Consider the following 21,437-nt stretch of genomic DNA (forward strand, 5'->3'; position numbering starts at 1 on the left):
GCTGTAGATCTCAGAGAATTTTTAGCAAAAAAGGGATGTTCCAAGTTAACGTTAATTTAGGGAAGGCTTTCGTTTAGGGCTGGAGTGACTAGGTTGGCCGACGAGGATATTTTGTGGACAGGAACACCATTAGCGAGTCGGGGACACAGCTAGAAGGGCATTGTCCACGTGGGCCAAATATCCATTTAGCGTCCCAAATCTCAGATTGATGGCATGTCCACATTGTAGGTCATTTGTACTATGTGGGACCTGACCTGGGAGGGAGGAATCGCAGTCAGTGGGAAGTGGGACAGGGAAGCTGGGTGGGATAGCCTTGCGCGTCTGTAGTGCAGGGGATCCTGCCGACTTCGCCAAGTGTCGTGCGGGGCGTCTGGCGGGGTCTCCGGTCCCGCCCCCCACACAAGAACGCAGGATATGGCTAGGCCAAAAAGGAACACCCACGGAGCCATAGGTAGGGGAGTCACACCACTGTATTCTCACTGGCGACTGGTTTGGAGACACAGGAACCAGGAACCACACAATTCTCAACCCTCTATGTGCCGCTTGCAGACTCAGCCACCATCTTCTTGCTAGCTCCCCCTTTTTCTGCTAGCCTAGCCACGGCAGTTATATTCATGGCTAATGGCTCACTGGTTACAGCTGACGGCCAACTAGCCACAGCTGATGGCCATTTGATCACAGTCGATGGCCATTTACTACCTGAGCCAGCACCTTTCTATGTGAGGCCGAGAGCCTGGAAACTGCTTTTTGGGGCTCTGTCCCCACAGTGTCTTAGGAAGGGAACCACAGCAAGTCAGTGTATGACTACTCACAACTGAGTGTAGGGGCGTGGTTTGAGCAGTGACATCACTGGATTCTCCTATGAGGCTGTGATAACAGCAACCTGCTATTTTAAGAGTCTTACTCTGCACGAACTAAATGGACCAAGACTTGTATTTGAATATGAAAACAATTAAGTGTTTTTTTTTTTTTTTAAAAAATGACAATGCCCTTATACGTACAAATGTTAGTCCTGAAATCTTGGGCAGGCCATTTACTCCTCCTGAACTTTGATTTTTATTAAGTGTAAGAAGGGATAATATCTGACCTATCTGTTGGGTCCAGAGGATCATTTCAGAATCAACTGGGGATACAAAACCCCTGACTTGGTTGACAAGGCTGGGGGGCATTGTTAATGAGTGCACCCCGCGGTTACACGGCAAGCAGCCTGCGTGTCTGTCTCACATGCTCTTTGCTCTCCTCCGCAGTTAATCAGGATGTGCTCTCACGGAGAAGACAAGATTAACTACTATAACTTTGTCCGAGCTTTCTCAGACTGACCTGGCTGATGAGAGAATGCAATACAATGCTTTGAGGTTGGACCTACACTTTGAAATATATCTTATACCCTCTGTAGATGCATTTACAGCACTCTTGAAATTATTATTATTATTATTATTATTGTTATTTTGGTTCTTATAGTTCACTACTCTGAAGTCTAAATTGATTTGGATCTCGTAGGAGCTAAGATTGGTGCCTTGTTCAGGGAAGTGTAGGGGTAGGGGTGTTGTGATGGTTAATTTTATGTGTCAAGTTGACTGGGCCTCGGGGTGCCCAGACATGGTTAAACAGTATTTCTGGTGTTTCTGGATCAGGTGAACATTTGAATTCGTAGTCTAAGCAGATTGCCTTCCCCACCGTGAATGGGCCTCATCCAACTCATCAAAGGCCTGAACAGAACAAAAAAGCTGACCCTTCCCCAAAGAAGCACGAATGCCCCCTGTCTGCCTTTAAACTGCGACGCCAGCTTTTGCCTGCCTTCTGATTCACATGGAAGCACTGGCTCTCCTGGGTCTCCAGCTTGCTGACTGCATGTCTCAGCACTTGTCAGCCTCCATAATCACATGAGCCAATTCCTTGTGAGGATCTCGTTCTCTCTATATACATCCTGTTGGTTCTGTTCCTCTGGAGAGCCTTGACTAATCAGGTGTACAGTGGTTAAGAGCAGGAAGGAAGATAGGATTTGCTCGGAGGAAAAGCCTACCCACAGACTCGGGGCGTTGGAAGTAAGCACACAGTACTAGTGTTGCTGCTAAGCCAAGGCCCCCGCCCCCACCTGCCTGCCTCAGCAGTCCAGGGAAATATAGCACATGCATTCCCGACTGTGGTTCTAGGCCCATTAGTAGACCTGCATTAAAAAAACGGAATAGAATAGCAAATACTCAGTGTGGTATGTACTGTGTCATGCTTTCAACGGAATGTGTATTTACTAGGTCATGATGTAAAATGTATTTCTTGGTGTGGGTTGTAATTAAAAAAAAAGACACACAGGAAAGAAAGAAAATTCAGAAAATGTGTGCCTTTAGAGAGCCTGCCTTGAGGTAGGAGGAAAAGACTAGTTAACACTTACTGGTTTTCTAATGAGCTCCAATGGACTTTCTAGAAGCAGAGCAACTTCATCCTTATAAATGCTGTCTGCTTCCTCCCTGCACCTAAAGAGTGATACAAATGAGGACGGAGTTATGTACGATCCAGGATGCCTGGCCCTCTCTGAACCAGCTCTCCCGCTGAGCTACGCCACCGCTAACCAGCTTAATAAAAGGGATGTAAATGTATCGTGTTGACTCCCCCTTTTCTGCTCCAGGTCGATATCTCAAGAAGAGATATGGTTTGTTTTGTTTTCCCCAGTCACTCGTAACTAATAAAAAAAAGTCTGATTTTCAAGTATTTAAAATTCCATTTCAGTCTAAAATAAAAACATGAATCTCTATCCTGCCTGCCTCAGGACAGTCCTGTCCCAAGCTTGGAAGCCTATTGTGTGTGTGTGTGTGTGTGTGTAGGGGGCGTGTCAGTGCAGGTGGGTTTCTTCCTCCTCCTGGTTTGTTTCCTTTGCTTCCATTCAGCTGTGTTTCCGTTTCTGGCCTTTTCAGTGTCTGGAAAGGTGAGGGGTAGAAACCAGAGGAAAAGGGCCAAGACTGTGTGGCTGGCAAAGTCATAATCTGGGGTCAGGTCCCTACAGGCCAGCTTTCTCTCTCCCAGGGCACCTTTTCTGTGAGTGCTTAGGACACTTACCCATAGGAAACCTCCCCGTGCACCGTTCTCGGATACAGATGCCCCAGGCTCCCGTATACAGGGTCTCCAGTGTGCCCGTTCTCACAGTATACAGCCACCAGGCCCGGCAGCCTCTCAGAAGGTCCTCCCAGGTGGGGGACCCTCCAGGCTGACTCACCGTCCAGGGCATCTGCTGCTGCCCATTCTTTTCATCCAGATTGCCCTCTCGGTTGTGAAGTTAGGCAGCTCAGCCAGTCCCTTTCCTTGAGACTTATTTTAGGTGAGAATCAGGCACCCCAAATATTGTGGTCTTCAAACTCCAGGGAATACATGTGAAGCCCTGAGTCTGTTAAAGTACTGCTGTCATTTAGCTTGTGGTCCTACAACACTCTGATGGCCCCTTTCAAGAAATCCACACCCTCCAATAATTTCTCCATCACCCTTGCCTCCCATGGAAGAAAGACGTCTGCAAAAGCCTTGGGCCCCGCTTCAGCAAGTCTTTCACGGAGCTGCACCAATCTGTAGCATATGGAGATACTGCCGAGTTTGTCCTTAGCCAAAATGAAGACATTAGGAAAAACTCTCATTTAATATCCTCTCACCCACCCTTTGAGATCCAAGTGCTCACAGCCCTTCTAACCTCAGTTCCGACATCTTTGCTCCTTTTATGTCCCTATACCTTTTCCATTGTAATGGGGACCAGGACTAAAGTGTCAGCCGCACTGTAACTGTTCAAAGGGTCTCAGCTCTCGGTGAATACACTCGGCATCATTCACATACATGCCATAAACTCGCGGTCCACACCTCCCCTGCCAAGTTTAGCCCAGGTGGAGAAGTTGAGATCTGCCAGCACCATCACAAGGTACAAAAGCTACTTCACAGCAGACCAGAGCCAGCAGGCTGATTCCTGTGATGTCGGGGCTCACTGCTTACCTCTGCTGGTTTTTACAAGGCAGTCGGTGGAGGAGCCACAAAAGTCAGAGTGGAGCTTCCTACCCACAAACTGCATGTCAAGAAAACTGTTTTCCTGAGCTCCTGAATGGCAGTGCAACCATCAGATGTCACTTCTGTATGCGGCCTTAGGCTACAGACACACTGGGGATGCATCTGGAGTCCGCCTCAGGTGATGTTAGAGAGCTGAGCATTACCTGCAGCGGACAGCATTGTGGGAGGAAGAAATAAGCGTCCTGTGGCTGGGCCACCAGGGAGCTAAGACAAAGAATGAGCTTCACCTATTAGCGTTTGCTGCAGAGGCACACTAGGAGCTGCGGCTCTCGGATCAAACTGAGGGAGGTGTAAGATGGCTTAGGGTGGCTTAGGGATTCAGGGCTAGTAAAATCTGCCTTTGGGTGAAGATTGGCTATGAGTTACCACTCCTCAGTCTGTACTCTATCTATACCCCCAGGGGGCTTGGAAAAACCATCTAAGTAGAGTGCAGCAAACTCTTATCTACAGGCTTGGAGGGTATTTGGGATCAACAGATAGAGAAAATGTTTCTAAACATTATTTCTAGAGAATCAAGGGTCACTTGGCTGAGTGACTACTGGATATCCTGCCGACACATGAGTATGTTCATTAAAAAAATGATTGTGTGCTTCATTTGTACCATGAACTTAGCATTCACTATCCCTAAATCTTACCATTACCACTCTGCAAAAAACAAGCCAACCAACCAACCTCCAAAACTGTAGAACCCAGATGAGCAAACAGGCTCAGAAAGGTTAACTGCTCAGGGTCACCGCGCTTCTCGTGACAGAGCAGGACTGCCACCTTAGTCTGCACCAAAGCCTGCCTGCCAGCCGTACCGCTCACCCACTGCTCAAGTAAATGTTTCCTGTTTAATCCTCACACCCTGTCGGTGTCCTTGGCTAACTGCCACCTGTCACGACACTCATCTCCCAAGCTCTCTCTGAAGACAATTATGGAAAACACAGTAGACAGCTGTGGGCAACAGGCATTTAACTGACACCAGCGATCCCCCCTGCCCACCACTATTACTAATGCTTGCACATCTATTCAATACCAACACTAATATTTGGTGGCTTTTACACACAAACTTAATCCCATCTTCTCCTAGCCAAATGACTTCATAACACAGCAGACATCAAACATGGTGTGCTTCCTCGGGGAGCTTCCTACCCACAAACCCCACGTCAAGAAAACTCCTTTCCACTTTTATACTTTACTGTTATAGATGCAAATAAAAATGATGTGTGTTACTACCTAGCGTTCAGTAACTCGTTCTCCATCCTTAGTTCCAATTCCCTAATCCACATGAGCACAATTAATAAATGTATCTCAAAAGATATACAAGAAATGACAAATACAGTGAAAACTATTAGAAATTAGGCTAAAATCAATGCAAAGTCATTTTTCAAGTAAAAGCAAAGGTCACGTAAGCATCCAGGTCAAAATAGGCATATAAGGAATTATACCAGAGACAATTAGATTGATAATTCTATGCCTTTTATTCAGTTATTTCAAAAATATTTGCTGATCATTTGTTTCAAAATGTACATTAAAAAAATCCATACAAAACTGTAATTTGTTTTCAAACCAGACAGAAACAGTGGAGACAGGATTTTGAAAAAAGTTCACTGAAAGTAAAAAGTCCCCCCCCCAAAAAAAAAAAAACAACCTTTTACATGAGCATAAATACGGCAGGTACAAATTTTCCTTGAGTTCCTTGTTGAAATTTGGTCCATAACATGAACAGGCTAAAGTAGAAAAACAAAAAGACACTTTTTGTCCACATTTGCATTGAGTTGCTCAGGGCACCAGCAGCCTCAGCTCATCCTTCCAATGTTTATTAAACAAGAGGAACTGAAAAATGAGGTTTATAGTCTCATCACATAAACACTTGAATCTGTACCCAAGGACATGGTGGTACTTATTATAATCATAATCACAGCCAGATCCTATCAGGTGAACAGGAGGCTGTCCACACATGGCCGATACTCAGAAAACGCTCCTTCCTCTCCATGGGAACAAGAAACTCTACAATGCTTTTGGGCAGAGGGATGGTGATGCCTCACGTGTCACCGATCTTACTCCCAGACACTGACTTATTAATGCCCCATCATGAGGATAGTTCTTTTTCCTTCTCAACAGATTTTTTAAAACTATATATGGACGTCTAAGACGATGCTACAATGTTCTACTAGAGTGCCACAAAAACCCACCCAGGATCAAGAGAATGACAGCAAGGAAGAGAAAGTGGCTAACATTTCTTCTGTAGGGGATGACGACGACCCCTCCCGTGGGTCCCGGCCCTTCCCAGGGCGTTGAAAGGGACAGTAAGGCCTGTGGAAAGACCACTGGCTGGGAGGGTTATTGCACAACCCGGAAGAACAAGGAAAAGGCAGGCAGGGCAAGGGCTAGGGGAGCTGCTGCTACTACAAGGTAACACTGAATTAGGAGCTCGGAGAAGTTCTGCAACAGCCGAATGAGACCCACTGTCAAAAAGGTATCAGCGCATTAACACTTGTGACTGGGAAGTAAACACCTGTATAATAGAACCTTTGGGTTGAATGGAAAGCAAAATAGAGCAGAAGAGGTTCTAGCAAGGGTACCTTTCTTTATAATCAGGGGGTGGGGGCCTGGAAGAGCAGGTTTCACCATGTGGGGGCCAGAGGGGGGCCTGCTGCTCCTGGAGGCCTCTGAGCTTCCCTTAATAGATACAAGGCACAGGGGCCTGTGTTGGGCCCTCCCCGGCTTCTGCAGCCACCCAGCGGGGCCAGAAAACTGACACAAGGGAGAAACCAGAAACAAAACAGAACACACCGCAGACTCTAACACAATGGTGGTTAGATGGGTGGGTGGTGGTGGAGACCGAGACGAATGAGGCGAAACTGTCACAATCCGTGTCCCTTTTACATGTAACTGTACCGGGGTCCAGTGTCCTTGGCTGCACAAGACCAGTAGCCCTCGAGCCCTGGCAGCTGGGGGCTGGCCATGCAATACAAGTGAAGACTGTGAGACCACATGGCAAGTAAGGCACTTCTTACACAAGAATAAGGATCTGCTTAGCACAAAAACTCACATGGGTTGCCGAGCCCGAGAGGCGGCATAGAGCCAGTAGGTCCTAACCGTCCCAAAGCTTTTCTGAGACCTCCACAAAGGGGGGGGGGGGTAGGGAGGCAGCTGAGGAGGGGGTCTTTTCAGCCTTTGGGGAGGAGGAATTAAGATTCAGGCGAGAACTGGAGTAAACCGTGAAAAGTTAGTCAAGCCTTCCTCACTGGGCCAACCGTGGGCCGGAGAGGGATTCTATTTAGGTTTCAAGTCATCTGACAGTGAGCCCATTCTCCAGTCATGCCCCCAAGTTCCTCCTGACAAACAGCGCGGTGAGCTGGGAAGGCAGCAGGAGAGAAGAGCGAGCACTCAGTTGAGCTGATTCACACGCTTCCGACACACTCCGTGAGAGAAGAACAGAGGACGGCGAAGGATATTCGCTAGGACACTGCGGCCCTGAGGCAGGGGACTTAGTCGTGTCCTCCTCTCCCCCAGGCCTAGGAAAACCCAACTGCAGTGATTAGAACGGGAGAGAGAAGCAGCTCTCCTCCTGGCTCGGCCTGCTCCCCTTTCCCCCAGAACCTTCCCCTACCTTCTGAAGGACACATGTAACTTATTAATAGTGCAGCTCTCAGAGCCCGGATGGTAAAAATAACTTGCCCATCACTGAACCTGCGAGGAGGGGAACCTGCAGCCTGGGATCCTCCCGCCCACTGCCGCGGCCTGCCTCTCCCTCTCCCACCACTGCCCTCTGCTCGGCTCCCCTCACACTGGTGCCAGCCAGGGGTGTGGGGAGAGGCAGCGGTTGCTGAGGTAGATTAGCATGCATTCTCCTGCTCCGGGTGGATGGTGCTGAGCTGGCCTCTCACGCTTGGAGGCGTCTGACACGGCCTTCACGGACGGTCTGCCACACTGGGAATAGGACAGAGTGTGTAAGACAGAAGAACATAGCCCGAACGGCCAAATCAGGACAAGCCAGCCCAACAAGCTCACAGGATGCAGTGGAACTGAGATATTTCGGCTCCTGGCAACATGGTTTGAGCCAACGTGCCAGAGACTTGGCTCTGCTCTGAAAGAAATGTGCCAGGGATGCCAGTGGGGTGACAAATGATCGTTTCCCTATTATTTCCCCTCCCCTCAAATCATTCCTGAAGCCCAGCTGTTGAGATGCTAGCCTTACTCATGGTCTCGGGGGTTTTTACAGAGCAGAAAACATCTGACTAACACTCATCGCTGAACAAACCCCCTTCTTTAGGAAACAGCCTAAGTTGGCCCAGTCACTGGGCTGGCAGTACCACCTCTGAGGCACACCACTGCACAGCGCTGGAGAATTAGGAACACGAAACTGTGTGGCCTCTGGCACCGAACATCTGAAACACCGACCCACGGGAGAAGGGAGGCTGCTTGACGGCAGGACTGGAGGTGCTGCGCAGCCCCTTCCCGGCCCGCAGCACAGCGCGTGTACTTGCGAAAAGCGTGACTCCACAGTTTAACAGGGCTTACCTGGGGAAGCCGCCTCTCACGGGGAGCTGGACACGCTGCCTAGGACACGGCCTGGAGCGCCCGGGATGGTGGCTGGGCTGATGGGGCAGGTACAGGAGGCTGAACAGCCCCATTACCAACTTACCAGGCCCGGTAGGGAGCCAAATGCAACTACAGCCATGGCCGGGCTGTCGGACTGAAACGGCTCAGGGCTTCCACATCGGGTCTGTCAGGGTGACACCAAGCCACCCATTTACCGAGCTTCCGCATTGCAGCCCAGACAAGTGTCAGAGAAGGACGGGAGAAATGCCTATTTTCAAAAAAGCGGTCCCACTTCCTAAGGTAATCAGAAGCCAAGGGTGTTCCTTCCATTTCAGCCACCTTTTCCTGAACAGAGAGATAAGGGTCTACAGCGGTGTTAGGAAAGAAATCCTTCGGTCTCCAGAAAATTGAAATTGATCTTTGATGCAAGTGACATGGAGAAAGAGGAGCTGCCTTGATGAAAAGACCTATCTCCCCCTTTTTGGATAATCATCCAAGATTAGGCTCCTACTGCGGTATCAGAAAGAGGACGAGCGCACTGCGTGACACCCCGTCCTGTGCCCATCAGAACTGCTCCCCTCACTACAGCAGAGTTTGGGAGGGGTTCTTACTTCGGACCTCTGAAAGCCTAACTCTGGAAGTCCTCCCAGGGCTGGGCCCCATCAGGAGGTGAAGGCCTTGTCTTTGTGGGGAGACTAAGTGAGGGGCAGGGCAGAAAGCCTCCTGTCGGCACAGCCGGGCTGCTCATCTAAGCAGCCACTCCTGGTTCAGACCGTCTAAAATGCTAGGTGTGCTCAACAAACATCAGCAGATGACAACAACAATTCCAAAGAACATTCAACAAGGGAGGCCAGAGAGAGTGGCCCAGGTGACCCTCGCTGGGGCCCCAGGGCACGCGGGGGCTTGGTGTTCCTGCAGCTTGAGAGATGAGATCAGGCAGCAGCTCTGGCCCCTCACACGGGCTGCCTGCCTGGGTCTGGGGTTTAGACCAGCATATGCCCGCTGGTCTGTTTACTGCTGTCATGTTTGGTTTTGAATGCTGGTGAACAGTTGAAAAAAGCAAGCGCAGCTGGGGCTGCTGAAGAAAGGCCTGGGTCGACTCCGCCATCACTTCTGCCACCGTTACCTTTCCAGAAGAGCCTGCTGCTCAGTGTGCTTTCCTCTTGCTCTGGAGAGTGGGGAGCCTTGTTCCCCCTTCAGCACTTGCCCAGCAGAGTGAGGGCGGGTTGGTTTCCAATCCGGGACCAGCCGCTGGCAGGCTGGCTTGAGTCACAGGACCCAACACACTTAACACCATCCTTCTGGACCGAGTCGTCAGGTCCCAAAGCCAAGGGCTTTGGCATTTACAACAAGCAGTGACACTGCTGGGCCTCGAGATGGTGCGTGCAGAACTGGAATCATACATCTCGCCATTTAATCAGCACCTAGGAGATTATGATCCGAGAGGGCCGGTCTCTTCTCTTCTTGCTCATCCACACGGGGGCCATCGGGGGACCTGCTACTGGCCCCAGGCGGAAGCTCCTGGGCATGAACGAGGCTTCTAGACTTTGACAGGTCTCGGGGACGAACGCTGGGTGTTGGATGGCGAGGACCACAACCTTAGCTCCCTCTCGTTGTAAAAATCAAGACACACAGAAAAATTGCACAATACGGTAAAAGAAGTCAAGAGAGAAAGAAGCAGTCGTGAAGGAAGAGAAATAAAGAGGCCAGGAGAAAGAGAACCACGAGCACCTGTGCTTCTAGAAAACCCAACACAGTACAGAGGTGAGGACATGAGGTGGCTTGAGGGAGAGAAAGAGGAAGATTTTTGGTTTTATTGAGAATGGTTTATGGAAGAAGAAGAAGAGAAAGCCAAGAAGTAAGAAAGGAAAAGCCCCGTTTAAAGACAGGTTCCTGCTGTTTAAGATGGAGCATCACGAGCAGGAAGGGGAAGGCAGTGATGGTGCCTGGGTTCCTCACTGCCCCATGGCCCCACAAGGGGATTTCTGTTCTCAGCACTTTGGCCTTAAGGAGACTTGAGTTTCTTAGTCCGTGGGGAGGTGCCGTTCTCTGCTTTCACCACTCCATTTTCATGGTAACCTAGGAAGTGAAGGGAGACAGACATGGTGTTTCTCCTGGTAGGGGAGCGGGAGGGGGAAGGGTGGGGGCCCAGGCAGCCTGGCTGCTGCACACAGATGGGCCGAGGGGACCCCGGGCTGCAGCCTCCCACAGCTCCTGGAGGCTTCTGCTTTCCCTAGGGTCTTGCTACCAGTCGCTCCGTTTGCAGTGGTTGGTCTCTGATTCTCCTTTAGCAGGAAGGTGCTGGGATGACACACAGCAACCCAGGAACAGGCAGAGGCCTGCCCGCCCCGGCCTGAGGCTGGGGCCAGATCCTCGCTGAAATCACTTGGGCGCTGCCAGTGGCTTTAGTTTCTCTCAGGCCCCCTGCAGGGCAGCTGCCCACTTCAGCAACAACTCCCAGGAAGGTGAGGACAGAAGGGAGGAGATAGAAAGGCTGAAGGGACAAGGCCTTACTCAGATGCCTGGCACTCCTCTTGTGGCAGAAAAAAAAACACCTCTTTTTATTGTTGTCGAAAACACATCCGTGTGCTTGCTCCAAAGCAAAGCCTCACATCCCATACCCACCCGAGCTAGGCCTGACTCGGCGTCACACCCAGCCATGCACGTGTCTGGTTCTAACACACATGAGCCCTTGCCAAGCAGGCCACACCTGGAGAAAGGCAGGTGAGTCAGAAAATAGATCCCAATGCAGACGGGCCCCCAGGCTGGACAGAAAGTGCAGGGCTGGCGTTGCCCCGGGACCCGGGGGTGGGGGTGGGGTGGGGGTGGTTACTAGAATGTGGCAGGGGCCAAAGGAGAAGTGGGTGTCCCACCCCTGCCGCCCACCTAGCACTGCGTCATCTTGAGTCATTCCTGAAGACAGAAGAGGAGCCAGCAGCCTGGGAGGCAGAGGCGGGCCAAGATATAGAGCAGAGGGCAGGTGAGGACAGCGTGGCCGTGCCACCCAGAGAACAGGCACAGAACTTGGCTGGGGCCCAGAAGCCACCCTGAGGACACGCTTCCTGCCAGAGTTCCCCACCCAGCCAATGCCCTGCCCCACCGTTGCCAGAAGGGCTCCCTGCCCACAGCCTGTCCCTGGCCCACACCCAGCCACGTGCCAGTCAGGCCCTGGCAGGAGCCAAGGAGCCCCAGGCCCAGGGGAAGGAGTCCAGACGCAGGGCTGCAGGACTGGTCTGGGTAGAGCCCAAGGAGCTGGGCCCTGGCTCCTTCCCACCCAACCCACACAGATTTCGCCCCTGCCTGCCCACGGGCCCTGTCACTCACCAGATTCTCTCTTGATGAGCCTGGCTGGTAGTCTGGGGGCAGCTGGGACTCTCCGCTTGGCGCTCTGCTCGTTCCAGTATTCCCGCCAGTGCCGCAGCTGGGAGTGGATGAAGCGCCACATGAGCCAGGCCTGGGCAGCACACACCAGCAGCAGCATGCAGAGCCTGCGGGGGGGCAGAGCAGGGGGTCAGGGGGGCTTGGGCCCACAGACCAGGGCAGGGGAGGAGATGGGGGCAGGAACTCGGCTGCTCCCATGGCCTGGTTCCTGCTCACCCTCGGCCCCAGCATGCCACCCCACACCACCACCAGAAAGAGCACAGGGCTCAGTGCCAGTCACGGCTCCAGCATGCTTCAGGGCTGGTGGTGGACAGACGGTGGGGGTGAGGGAGACCCCGGAGGTGGCAGCGACAGACGCACGTCCAGCTCCATGGTCATAATGCCCCCACGACTGGCTGGGAGCCACGGCCTGTCCCTTTTGTACCTACACCACAGAACACAGCTCACGTCAGCTCCATATATATTGGAAGAATCCAAGTGAGTTGATTTATGATAGAGCAGAAATAACTCTAGAGTGGCCTCTCATCCAGCATGTCACTTAAAAAGCTGAGCAATCCTGGACAAATCAGGCACCCTTCCAGGCCCGAGGGTCTCCTGGAAACACTGTGGCTCCCTTACTGCTGTGGGAGGCCATTGGCCAAGCTGTAAGAAGTCCACGCCTGGCGTAACGATCCTTGAGACACTGGATGTGAGACCTACTGTGCACCCTGAAGCACTGGGCAAAGGTGAGGGGATTCCCACGTGGACTGAAGCCCCGACTGGTCTGAGCGGGCCAGCGCTGGGGAGTGAAGGTGGTTTCGATGGAAGCAGAAGGCTGGTGTCTCTTATCCCCTCAGGTCTAATGGCCAGAGATTCCCAGCTAACGTGGCGGAGACGCAGGGGTCTGCTGCCTCCTGACCTTCTGCAGAAATTGTGCCAAGTTCAGGAGGCTCCTGAGAGCGCTCAGGGAGCCCTGGTTTATCGCCTCGGGCTTTTGCCCCACTCACCTGCAAAGTAAGGTGTTGAAGTTCCCTTTTTCGGGGTCAAAGGCCTGGTTTTCCATGCGAGCAAGTCCAAAGCCGATGGCCAGCACAGCAAGGGTGAGGATAAAGAGGCGGGTGACCCCAAATACAGCCGCCCAGGCATTAAACCTGCTCGGGGAGGCAGAAAAGGGACATAAGCCTTAAAGGACCCATGAAGGAACCTTTAGCCACTTCTCCAGAAGCGACCTTAGGTGGGAAAGTTCAAGGGAGGTTGAGTAGGGTGCTCGAGGGATGAGACAGCTAGAATAAGATGCTCCAGAAAATTAAAAAAAAAAAAAAAAAACCCACACAAAAAAACCTCGGGGTGCTGCCCGCAGGTAAAGGGGCACTTGGCACCCAGGGCAGGACCCTCCCATCAGCCAGGCCTCAGGGGAGGCCCCTGCCCAGCAGGCCAGCTGACCAGCCTCCCCACTTACAGCTTCTCGTTGTTCTCATCTGCAAAGTAGAAGAGTCGGGCCATGTGGAAGAGGAACTCGGTCGAGTACTGCAGCAGCAGCAAGATGAGGCCCAGGCGGCTCAGGCTGGAGAGAAACAGACAAGCCTCACAGTCCCCCCAAGAGGCCGCGGACAGCAGAGGCCAGGGGCCCGACGCCCCGAGCCCTGCTCTCCACTCCACTTTCCTCCACCTTCCCTGGCTAGCCCTACCTCATCCTTTAGGATTCCGTTCTGCTGCCACACCTTTAAGAATTTTTCCTAATACCGAATCTCCTGGCCTTTTGCCTGTCGTGCCTGGGTCAGGCATCCTTACCGGCTCCCACAGTGACCCTGACTGAGGCTCTTCACAGCACTTGTCACCTTGCATTCATCACCGGGCATGGGACCAAGCATGTAAAAAGTGCTCAGAACAGGTGGCTGAGCTTTGCATGTAGAAATATGAGGGCTTCCCACAGTCTGATATTTTCATTAGCCAGCTAAGAGGTCCGTGAAGCAAAACTCAACATAAGGCAAAAATCTGTGCTCGGGAACTGGCCTCTTAAAAAATCAGCACCCACTCAGACATGCCCCTCTGCTCAATTCCAGGCATGATGTATGACTGACTTCCTTAGGCCGTTTGCTGCAGATGGTCAGCTGTCATTCAAACAAACGCAAACTGAAATGACAGATCCTGCTGAACATGCAGGGCTTCAGGAAGTCAACGCGGTGACATGGGAGCACTCCCACGGCAGTGATACATAAGGATCCGGCCAATTCCACCCAACAAGACTGAAGAAGTGCAAAATCCGTCAGGATGGTCACTGGCTCCTGAGAAATGTCAACAGAACGATGTGCAAACTACCTGATGTCTTCACATGGCCTAGCGGGACTCTTGTCATTCATGCTTCAACCTGAGTCACCTCCTCAGAGAGGCCTTCCCTCACCACACCAAAGGTGCCAAGTACACAAGTCATTCCGTCGCATTGCCCTGCTTTATTTTATTTACTGCACTTACCACTAGGGGAATCTCTATTTACTTATTTCCTTGTTTGTGGTCTGCCTCCCGTGAGAACAGACACCCCAGGAGAGCACGGCCTGTCTGCCTATAATTGCACCTCCGAAAGCAGCTCCCGGCCCGTGGGAGGGCTCAGCCTGTGCTGAGTGAATGAAGGCCTCCAAAAGCTAAGCTCTTCACCAAAATGAGACCCCCACATCATTCGGCCGTCTTCCTTGGGGAATCTTGGGGAAAGGGCTTCTCCTTTCCCCACACTCACCTCTGAAAACTAGAACGAGGACGGAGGGTAAAGGAGGTCACGCTCCCTAAATGAGCAGAGAGCGGCAACTGCTCCTTGACGCAGTGCCAGCCTCACTAGGAATGTGACGGGCGTGATTTTGGCAGATCTGCTGCTCCCGGCCCTCTGAGTCCTATTCTCATTCCGAAACAAGAATTCACAGGACTCAGCCTAAACAAGGTCAGACGCCTGCCCTTCTCCTTCCCTGGGACGTGTCGGATGTGGGAAAAAACAGATCTTGGAGCATCTCACATCTTTTTGAGGAAGACGTGGTGATACAGCAGGGATCCGACGGCAGCAGGAAGCTCTCCTTGCCACACATTGCAGGGGTGACCGCGCAGACTGGCTCCCTCAGAGCCCTTCTGCATGTCACACGAGCATCCAAGACAAGAGCAGAGCTGGCCCCACCACACAGCCCTCACCCCTTAGGGTCCCTGCAGGACTCGACACAGTTTCTACATCTCCAGAGACAGGAGAGTGGATTTGAGAGCTGCCACCCTCCTGACTCCGTTACCCCGTGTCCATCATTGTCACGGGATGCCCACTATGAGGCCCCAGGACCTCCAGGCTCCTTAGCCTGGAAAGTCACACATCACAGGTTCTCAAAATGCCGGCCTACACAAAGCAAAGTTCTCCTGAACTACATGGATAACGCTCAAGGAAAACCCAAATTAGCAATGACATGTCCTATTCATCAATGTGAGTCTTTTCATACAAGAAGACACTCAAGGCCAAATACCGTAGCACATCTTTCGACTTCGCAACAACCAAGCGGGGACCACTCTACAATTCATTACAAATCAAAGGGAAGGGAATCCCAGGGCTGTGAGCTCTGACAGCTTGAACTGGTCGCCTGAGGTCGGAGCCCAGCTTCAAGAAGGCTTCTTCCCGCAAAGCCATAGATCAAGTGCCAACATCCCTCAGAAGCCTTCCCTGGCCGTCTCAGGTTGAGACAGTCGCTTTTCTGGGTCCCCCTGGCAGATGACACATGTCATAGTATAGTGCTTATCATACTACACGGTCCTCCCAGTATGTCCGTACCAGTCTCTCCTACTAGACTGAGAATGAACCACTGAAAACAAAGGAATCTTCTACCATCCATCTTTGTACTCCCAGGTCTTAGCCTGGCGCTCGGCACACAGAAGGCATCTAATAAATGCCTGTTAACTGAATGAATGTCTGGAGAGATGCACCGACACTGAGGGCGAGGAGATGTGGGGGTCACTCACTTCAGGAGGTACGCTCCGGCTATGTGGACCAGGTACAGACAAATGTACTGGAGCTGGCGGGGAATTTCCTCCTGCAAACCAGACAAGCAGCCCGTGAATGTGTTGTTCCCTAACTGAAGGTGCAGGAACGAAGGGGAAGTGTGTGTGCGTGAGTGTGTGTGTGAGGGGTGGGGGACGGTAGCCTCCCCAACAGCCACAGGGCTCAACCGTGGCTGCTTTAACACAGATGGTCCAGGTCACACCAGAGGCCCATGCACCAGGCTGCTGACAAGTCTGACGGGGAGGCAGCAGCTTTGGGTCCACGGTCAGAGGGCGGGGTTGGGTTGAGAAAGAAGGGACAGGGACTGGGGAACAGGGCTTTTGGAAATAATTCAGAGGGAAGCTATTTTTTCAAAAAAAACGACTGTGGGAAAGGCAAAAAACTTTTCCATCCACCACCCAGAAGATGCAAGTTAAGAGTTTCCTCAAAGCCACATACATGGCTAGCGTGGGGGGAGGCAAGACACGCGCTGGTGGCCTGTTCTCACGGAGGTCTTCCTGGAGACGTCGACAGGGGCTGACTAAGCATCTTCCTCAAGCCACCCACACAACGCCCTCACCACCCAATGCTCTGTGCTTGTCGAGGAAGGGACAGGGGACCACTGGGAACAGGAGGGGAGGGGAGGACGAATGGCTTCCAGAGGGAGAAGTGAGTACTCACCTTCCGTACCTTCTGGAAGTATAGCTCAGGAAGTGCGTGCAGCCAGTAGGCCAGCTGGCACAGGTAGAAAAACTTCACCTGGAAGCTGGAAACAAGGGAGCGAGTCACACAGGAGGGATGGAGAAAAATGTCCCTGTCATCCTTGCTAAGCCCAGGAGGGAAAGGCAAGGGCCAGGCCTGTGTGAGGAGCCAGGCCAGGAACAAGGGATGGAAGGAGTAGGATGGTCTGCCAGCACCGCGCTCCTGAGCCTGGGGACCCTGCTCCACAGACAAACCCTCTGCAAGGGACACAGAAAAGAGTGCAGAGGATGCAGGTCTGCAGCCTGGAGAAGGGAAGGCTGAGCAGGGAGCTGAGTCCAGAGCACTGTCCATGCAGAAAAGGGTGGTGTGGATATACTGAAGAAGGAAGGGGTCTAAGTAGCACAGGAAGGACCTAACTCAGCTTTAAGTCCTTTGCAGTTGTTCTACAGGGCTCAGGAAAGCCAAGGAGTGGCCTCCTGAGGACACGGGCCCAGGTGCTGCTCTCCTGGTGTCTCACCCACAGCAGGAGGGGAAGGGGATGCTGCCTGATGGGGTACCAGCCATGGAAGGCAGGCAGGGAAGATGTGCTGTGAACATGAGTGAGTCGCCAAGAAGGCACAAAGCCAGAGGACGTTATGGAAATGCTGCTTCTGTATCTGCCTCACGTGATTTAGGAACCTGCTGTTGACTGCATGTCTGTCCCCTCACAATTCCTAAGTGGAAATCCGTACGTATCCCCAGCGTGATGCTGTTAGGAGGTGGGGCCTGTGGGAGAAGATTTGGTCACGAGGGCAGAGACCCTCACGAGTGGGATTAACGTCCTTATAAAAGAGGCCCCAGAGAGCCCCCTCTCCGCTTCTGCCCTGTGAGGGCACAGGGAGAAAAAGGCTGCAAGAAGAGGGCCCTCACCAGACACTGAAACTGCGGGCCCCTGGATTGTAAATTCCCAGACCTCCTGAACTGTGGGCCATACCTCGCTGTTATTTATAAGCCAGCCAGTCTGTGGCGTTCTGTTGTCGCAGCCTGAGCTGTGACAGGGGCTAGTGCCGATGACACATCATTTCGGGCTTCTCCAGTCAAGCAGACGGGGAGGAAGCAACTCCCAGACAAGCTGCCTCCGTCCACAATACTGTGCCCTAATAGGCGTGGGGTAGGATCGGTCCTCATGCCAGCTGGCCCCGTGGTGTTCTGGCCACATTCTGGGATTAGGAAGCCAGTGGACCAGCTGGCTCCTCCCTGGAGACCCTGTCATGAGAATACTCACGGGAGGTACACGTGCGGGTAGTCTTCCCAGAGGCTTCTCGGGTTCGTTATATATCCTTCCTGTAGTGGGAGAGAAGAGTCAGCATTTAGAGATGTGAATGTGAGAGGCCCTGAGCAGGCCCAGGGGTCAGGGGGCAAAGGCACACCTAATCCCCAGCTGCCAGAAAGAGGAAGAAACAGGAAATGTGCAAATGAAGGACCTCTCCATGTGGAACTTACTGGCACTTGCTGGTGTCTTTACTGTGACAGAGAAGCGAAAGAGGGGGAAGAGGTCTGCTGGGGTCAGAAATCTGTATCTGAATGTAGGCCTGACACAAGCTGCGTCCCGTCAGCAAGTTACTCCCTAAGCTTCACTTGGCTCATCGGTAAAATGAGGATAAAAATACCCTCCCAGAGTTATTGTTAGAAATAAATGTGACAGTTTACGTTTATGCGACAGTGTCTAGTATTATGCCTGGCATGTGGCACTCAGGAAATGCTTGTAGAATGAATAAGCAACTAGACTCCAGAATCACTGTCCATGGGAAAAATGAAGGGGCTCCTTTGGCTTTTCACATCATCACAAATAAAAAGAATGTGAGGACCCCACAGGCCTCGCTCTGAGGCCTCCCCCCACAGGCCCTGTAAGTGTCACACCGACACTGCATTATTGCCAGTTGCCTCCATCACTCCGCAAGGTCCTTCAGGCAGTGGTCTTTGCTTGCCCTTCTTTACATCTCAAGTATCTAGCCCGGGGCCTCATATAGAGTGGGTACCCAGAGCCCCTTGCAGAGTAAGAGAATGTAACCTAAAAAACCTTTCATCACAAAACATCTAGAAATGCTGGATGAACTCTTCCCAACATTCTTTTAAATGCAAAGTTGAGCTCACAATAAGAAAGGGAAAACCCCTGGGGTCCCAAAAAAGGACAGGGTGCTAAGAACCGTAGCAGTAAGGTGAGGTTATGGGGCCAGGGTGTTTGTGCACATATGGGAACAGAAGATGATGGCACCTTGGGAGGTGGGACTTGAGACCCTTGTATAAAACCTGTACCCTTAAAGGGCTAAAACCTCAGAGAAAGAGTATCAGAAAGAGTTTGATGAGCGACACAAGGAGATGAACACGATGCCTGCTCACTCTGGGCGCAGGATGAAAACATAAATATTATCCCCTGAAAATCTGTAACATTGGGCTCACTTTCACATGGGTTTGGGGTTCAAATGTATACTAACTGCATGGTCCAGGAAACACCGGGCCAAGAAATTAGTGTTAATGGTACTGTGGACCAGTGATACTATTGGGACATACTCTCATTTAAGGATGTGCAGGACTCTCAGACATGAAACCTTGCTCAAGATGAGTTTATAAGCCAAGATTAAAAAACACACGAGGAAACAACCAACCATGAGCAAGAGTTGGCTGACACTACCCTCAGAGTACGCAGAGAAGGTTAGATGAGTATGAACTCATTTCAGAACTAGGGAAGTAAAGGAACAGACAGGAAGGATCTCTTGATCAAGATGAATTTTCAGCAGCACAGCTGAAATCTCAGCTGGTCCCATAACCTCAGGCCCGGTTGCTTCCACAAGTCAAAAATGTCACGGAGCTGGTGGCTTTGATGGAGAGGCTGAGAACCTCAAATGTTTACAATGGGACTAGGGCAGGGGGTTGGCCGTGCTCAGGAGAAGAAAGAGACCAACATGGTTCAGTGAGACGCACTCTGGGTTACTGTCCATTGGACCCTCGGTTTATTTCCAAGTCAGGGCTGATCCACCCACCCTCAAGGCACTAAGTACCCTGGGACACTTCTGGTGTAGCCCACACACAGCCCCAATCCCCAACCTGGGGCCTCATTAACACAGTGTCCTAACTGATAGGTCCAATCAGGCACATACACCAGTGTAGCCAGGGCGACAGATTTGAAGGAAAAGGTCTCATCCCAAACCCTCATGGCTTCATTTCTGGTCTATCACCACCCTGTCTCCCTCGGGCACACACAGATTGAGGCGCAGACGTGGAGATGTGAGGAGAGCTTTCTAACACCCACACGGCCGCCTGCACCAAAATGTCCCACCCGGGCACCGGGCGGGACGTGGCCCTCCACTCTCTCTGCCTCATTCCAGGGAAATCACAGAGGTGAGACTGTTCCTTCCTAGAGGAAGCCGCGATGTATTTAAGGAGGAAAATGGTACTTCTGGGACAGAGGTGAGAGAGGAATGTCTGCCAAAAAAGACTGGCCAGGAGAAGCAGCACTGAGAGAAACCGAAAGCCCAGATGATCTTGTGATTTTAAACAGGAACCCTCCTCAGCATGGCCCCTTTACTTAGGAGACAAGGAGGTCAGAACTTTGAAGCCAATAAGCAAAGAAAAGTCCCCAGAAAAATGCTGCCTGCTTCGGAATGAACAGTCCTCAGGGACCGTGCAGGAGGGGGCGGCGGGAGGAGAACACGGGGAGCCAGAGGAAAAATGACTCACTGCTCTGAGAACAGCCTTTTCCAGACCTCGGGCCAGGCAGCTGGCTGCAGGGGCCCTGGGGCTGGGGCGCCCTCAGAGCTCAGGCACGCCAAGTACCTGAGAGCCCAGGGGGCCGAGCATGGCAGAGGGAGCACCCGTGACCCATGCTGAATGCCCCCCACTGCCAGGCACTGGCAGAAGTTTCTGAGGGAGCTTGGGAAATCCTTTGTTCTCTTCCAGTTCTACAAATCGATCTATGAGCTAAGGGAGGCCTGAGCTGGAACAATCTCTTCCTTTCCCCCAGCAGCCTTCCTTTTTGCTGTATGGAGGAAAAGAACCACAGAAACAGCAGAACCCAATTAAAACACAGTCAGTTGCTACCTAGATTCAGACATACCTTAGAGCATTTGTCCTTCAGGAACAGCCATGTACTAAACTTCTGCTCTAAGTGATCAGTCCATTCGTAGAAATCAGCCCTGACCCAGGCACCAGCATTACAGGTATTCCCTCTACCAGGTTCTCAATGAGCACTAGACTTGAGGTTTTTCAAATATGAGGGTAGGCATCTCAAGGAAGTCAGGCCGAGAGACCAAATGCCCACCCACCCTGCTGTCCCAAGTAGAGTATGTGTGTTTTTTTCTCCCCAAATAATGAATAGTAGCTCAAAGGGAAAAGTAGGTTGCCATTCTTATAAAACTATTGGTTGGTCCAGTCACACTACCAACACTCAATACAAATGCAGAGAGAAATGTCTGAATCAAATACCAAAATCAAACTAGTTATTTCCAGAGGGAGAGATTTGGGGCAAATTTTTGCTTTCTTTTTTTCACCTTTCACATGTTGCTTACTTTTTTAAAAAAAATGATCAACTATGATGTTTATAAAAACAATCCATTACTTTAAAAACTGTTGAAGGTCGGGGCAGTGAAGATGCATTTGCAGTTTATTCATTCATTCTCATGACCAATTTTTAGTGAACAGCTAATTTGTGCCAAGCTAATTGCACTAGGGGTACAGCAGTGAGCTCCATGCCAGCTCAGAGTCTAGTAGGAGAGGCAGACAGCAGACAACACACAGATGAACAAGAAAAACCACAATAATGGGCATAGGGCAGAAA

The 21,437-nt window shown here is 51.6% G+C and overlaps 2 protein-coding genes across 3 annotated transcripts in view; one reads left to right on the forward strand and one right to left on the reverse strand.

Annotated features, from left to right (window-relative positions):
• EFHC1 (EF-hand domain containing 1) overlaps positions 1-2,596 on the forward strand; it is a 61,136-nt gene extending 58,540 nt beyond the window's left edge. Inside the window, exon 11 of the mRNA XM_033103078.1 lies at positions 1,248-2,596. Within this exon, the coding sequence (XP_032958969.1) occupies positions 1,248-1,319 (72 nt within the window). The 3' untranslated portion in view covers positions 1,320-2,596. The remainder of the gene's footprint in view (positions 1-1,247) is intronic.
• Positions 2,597-5,589: 2,993 nt separating this feature from the next.
• Positions 5,590-21,437, reverse strand: part of TRAM2 (translocation associated membrane protein 2) — a 77,332-nt gene continuing 61,484 nt past the window's right edge. The window contains exons 5-11 of one of the 2 annotated variants that reach the window (XM_033100120.1): positions 17,889-17,947; positions 16,604-16,688; positions 15,904-15,974; positions 13,385-13,489; positions 12,933-13,076; positions 11,890-12,053; positions 5,590-10,644 (exon numbers count right to left, since the gene is read on the reverse strand). In XM_033100120.1, coding sequence (XP_032956011.1) covers positions 10,571-10,644; positions 11,890-12,053; positions 12,933-13,076; positions 13,385-13,489; positions 15,904-15,974; positions 16,604-16,688; positions 17,889-17,947 — 702 coding nt within the window. In that variant the 3' untranslated portion in view covers positions 5,590-10,570. The remainder of the gene's footprint in view (positions 10,645-11,889; positions 12,054-12,932; positions 13,077-13,384; positions 13,490-15,903; positions 15,975-16,603; positions 16,689-17,888; positions 17,948-21,437) is intronic. The other variant, XM_033100112.1, reaches the window with a different exon arrangement.

Source organism: Rhinolophus ferrumequinum, chromosome 3 (genome assembly GCF_004115265.2).
Source record: "Rhinolophus ferrumequinum isolate MPI-CBG mRhiFer1 chromosome 3, mRhiFer1_v1.p, whole genome shotgun sequence".
NCBI lineage: Eukaryota > Metazoa > Chordata > Mammalia > Chiroptera > Rhinolophidae > Rhinolophus > Rhinolophus ferrumequinum.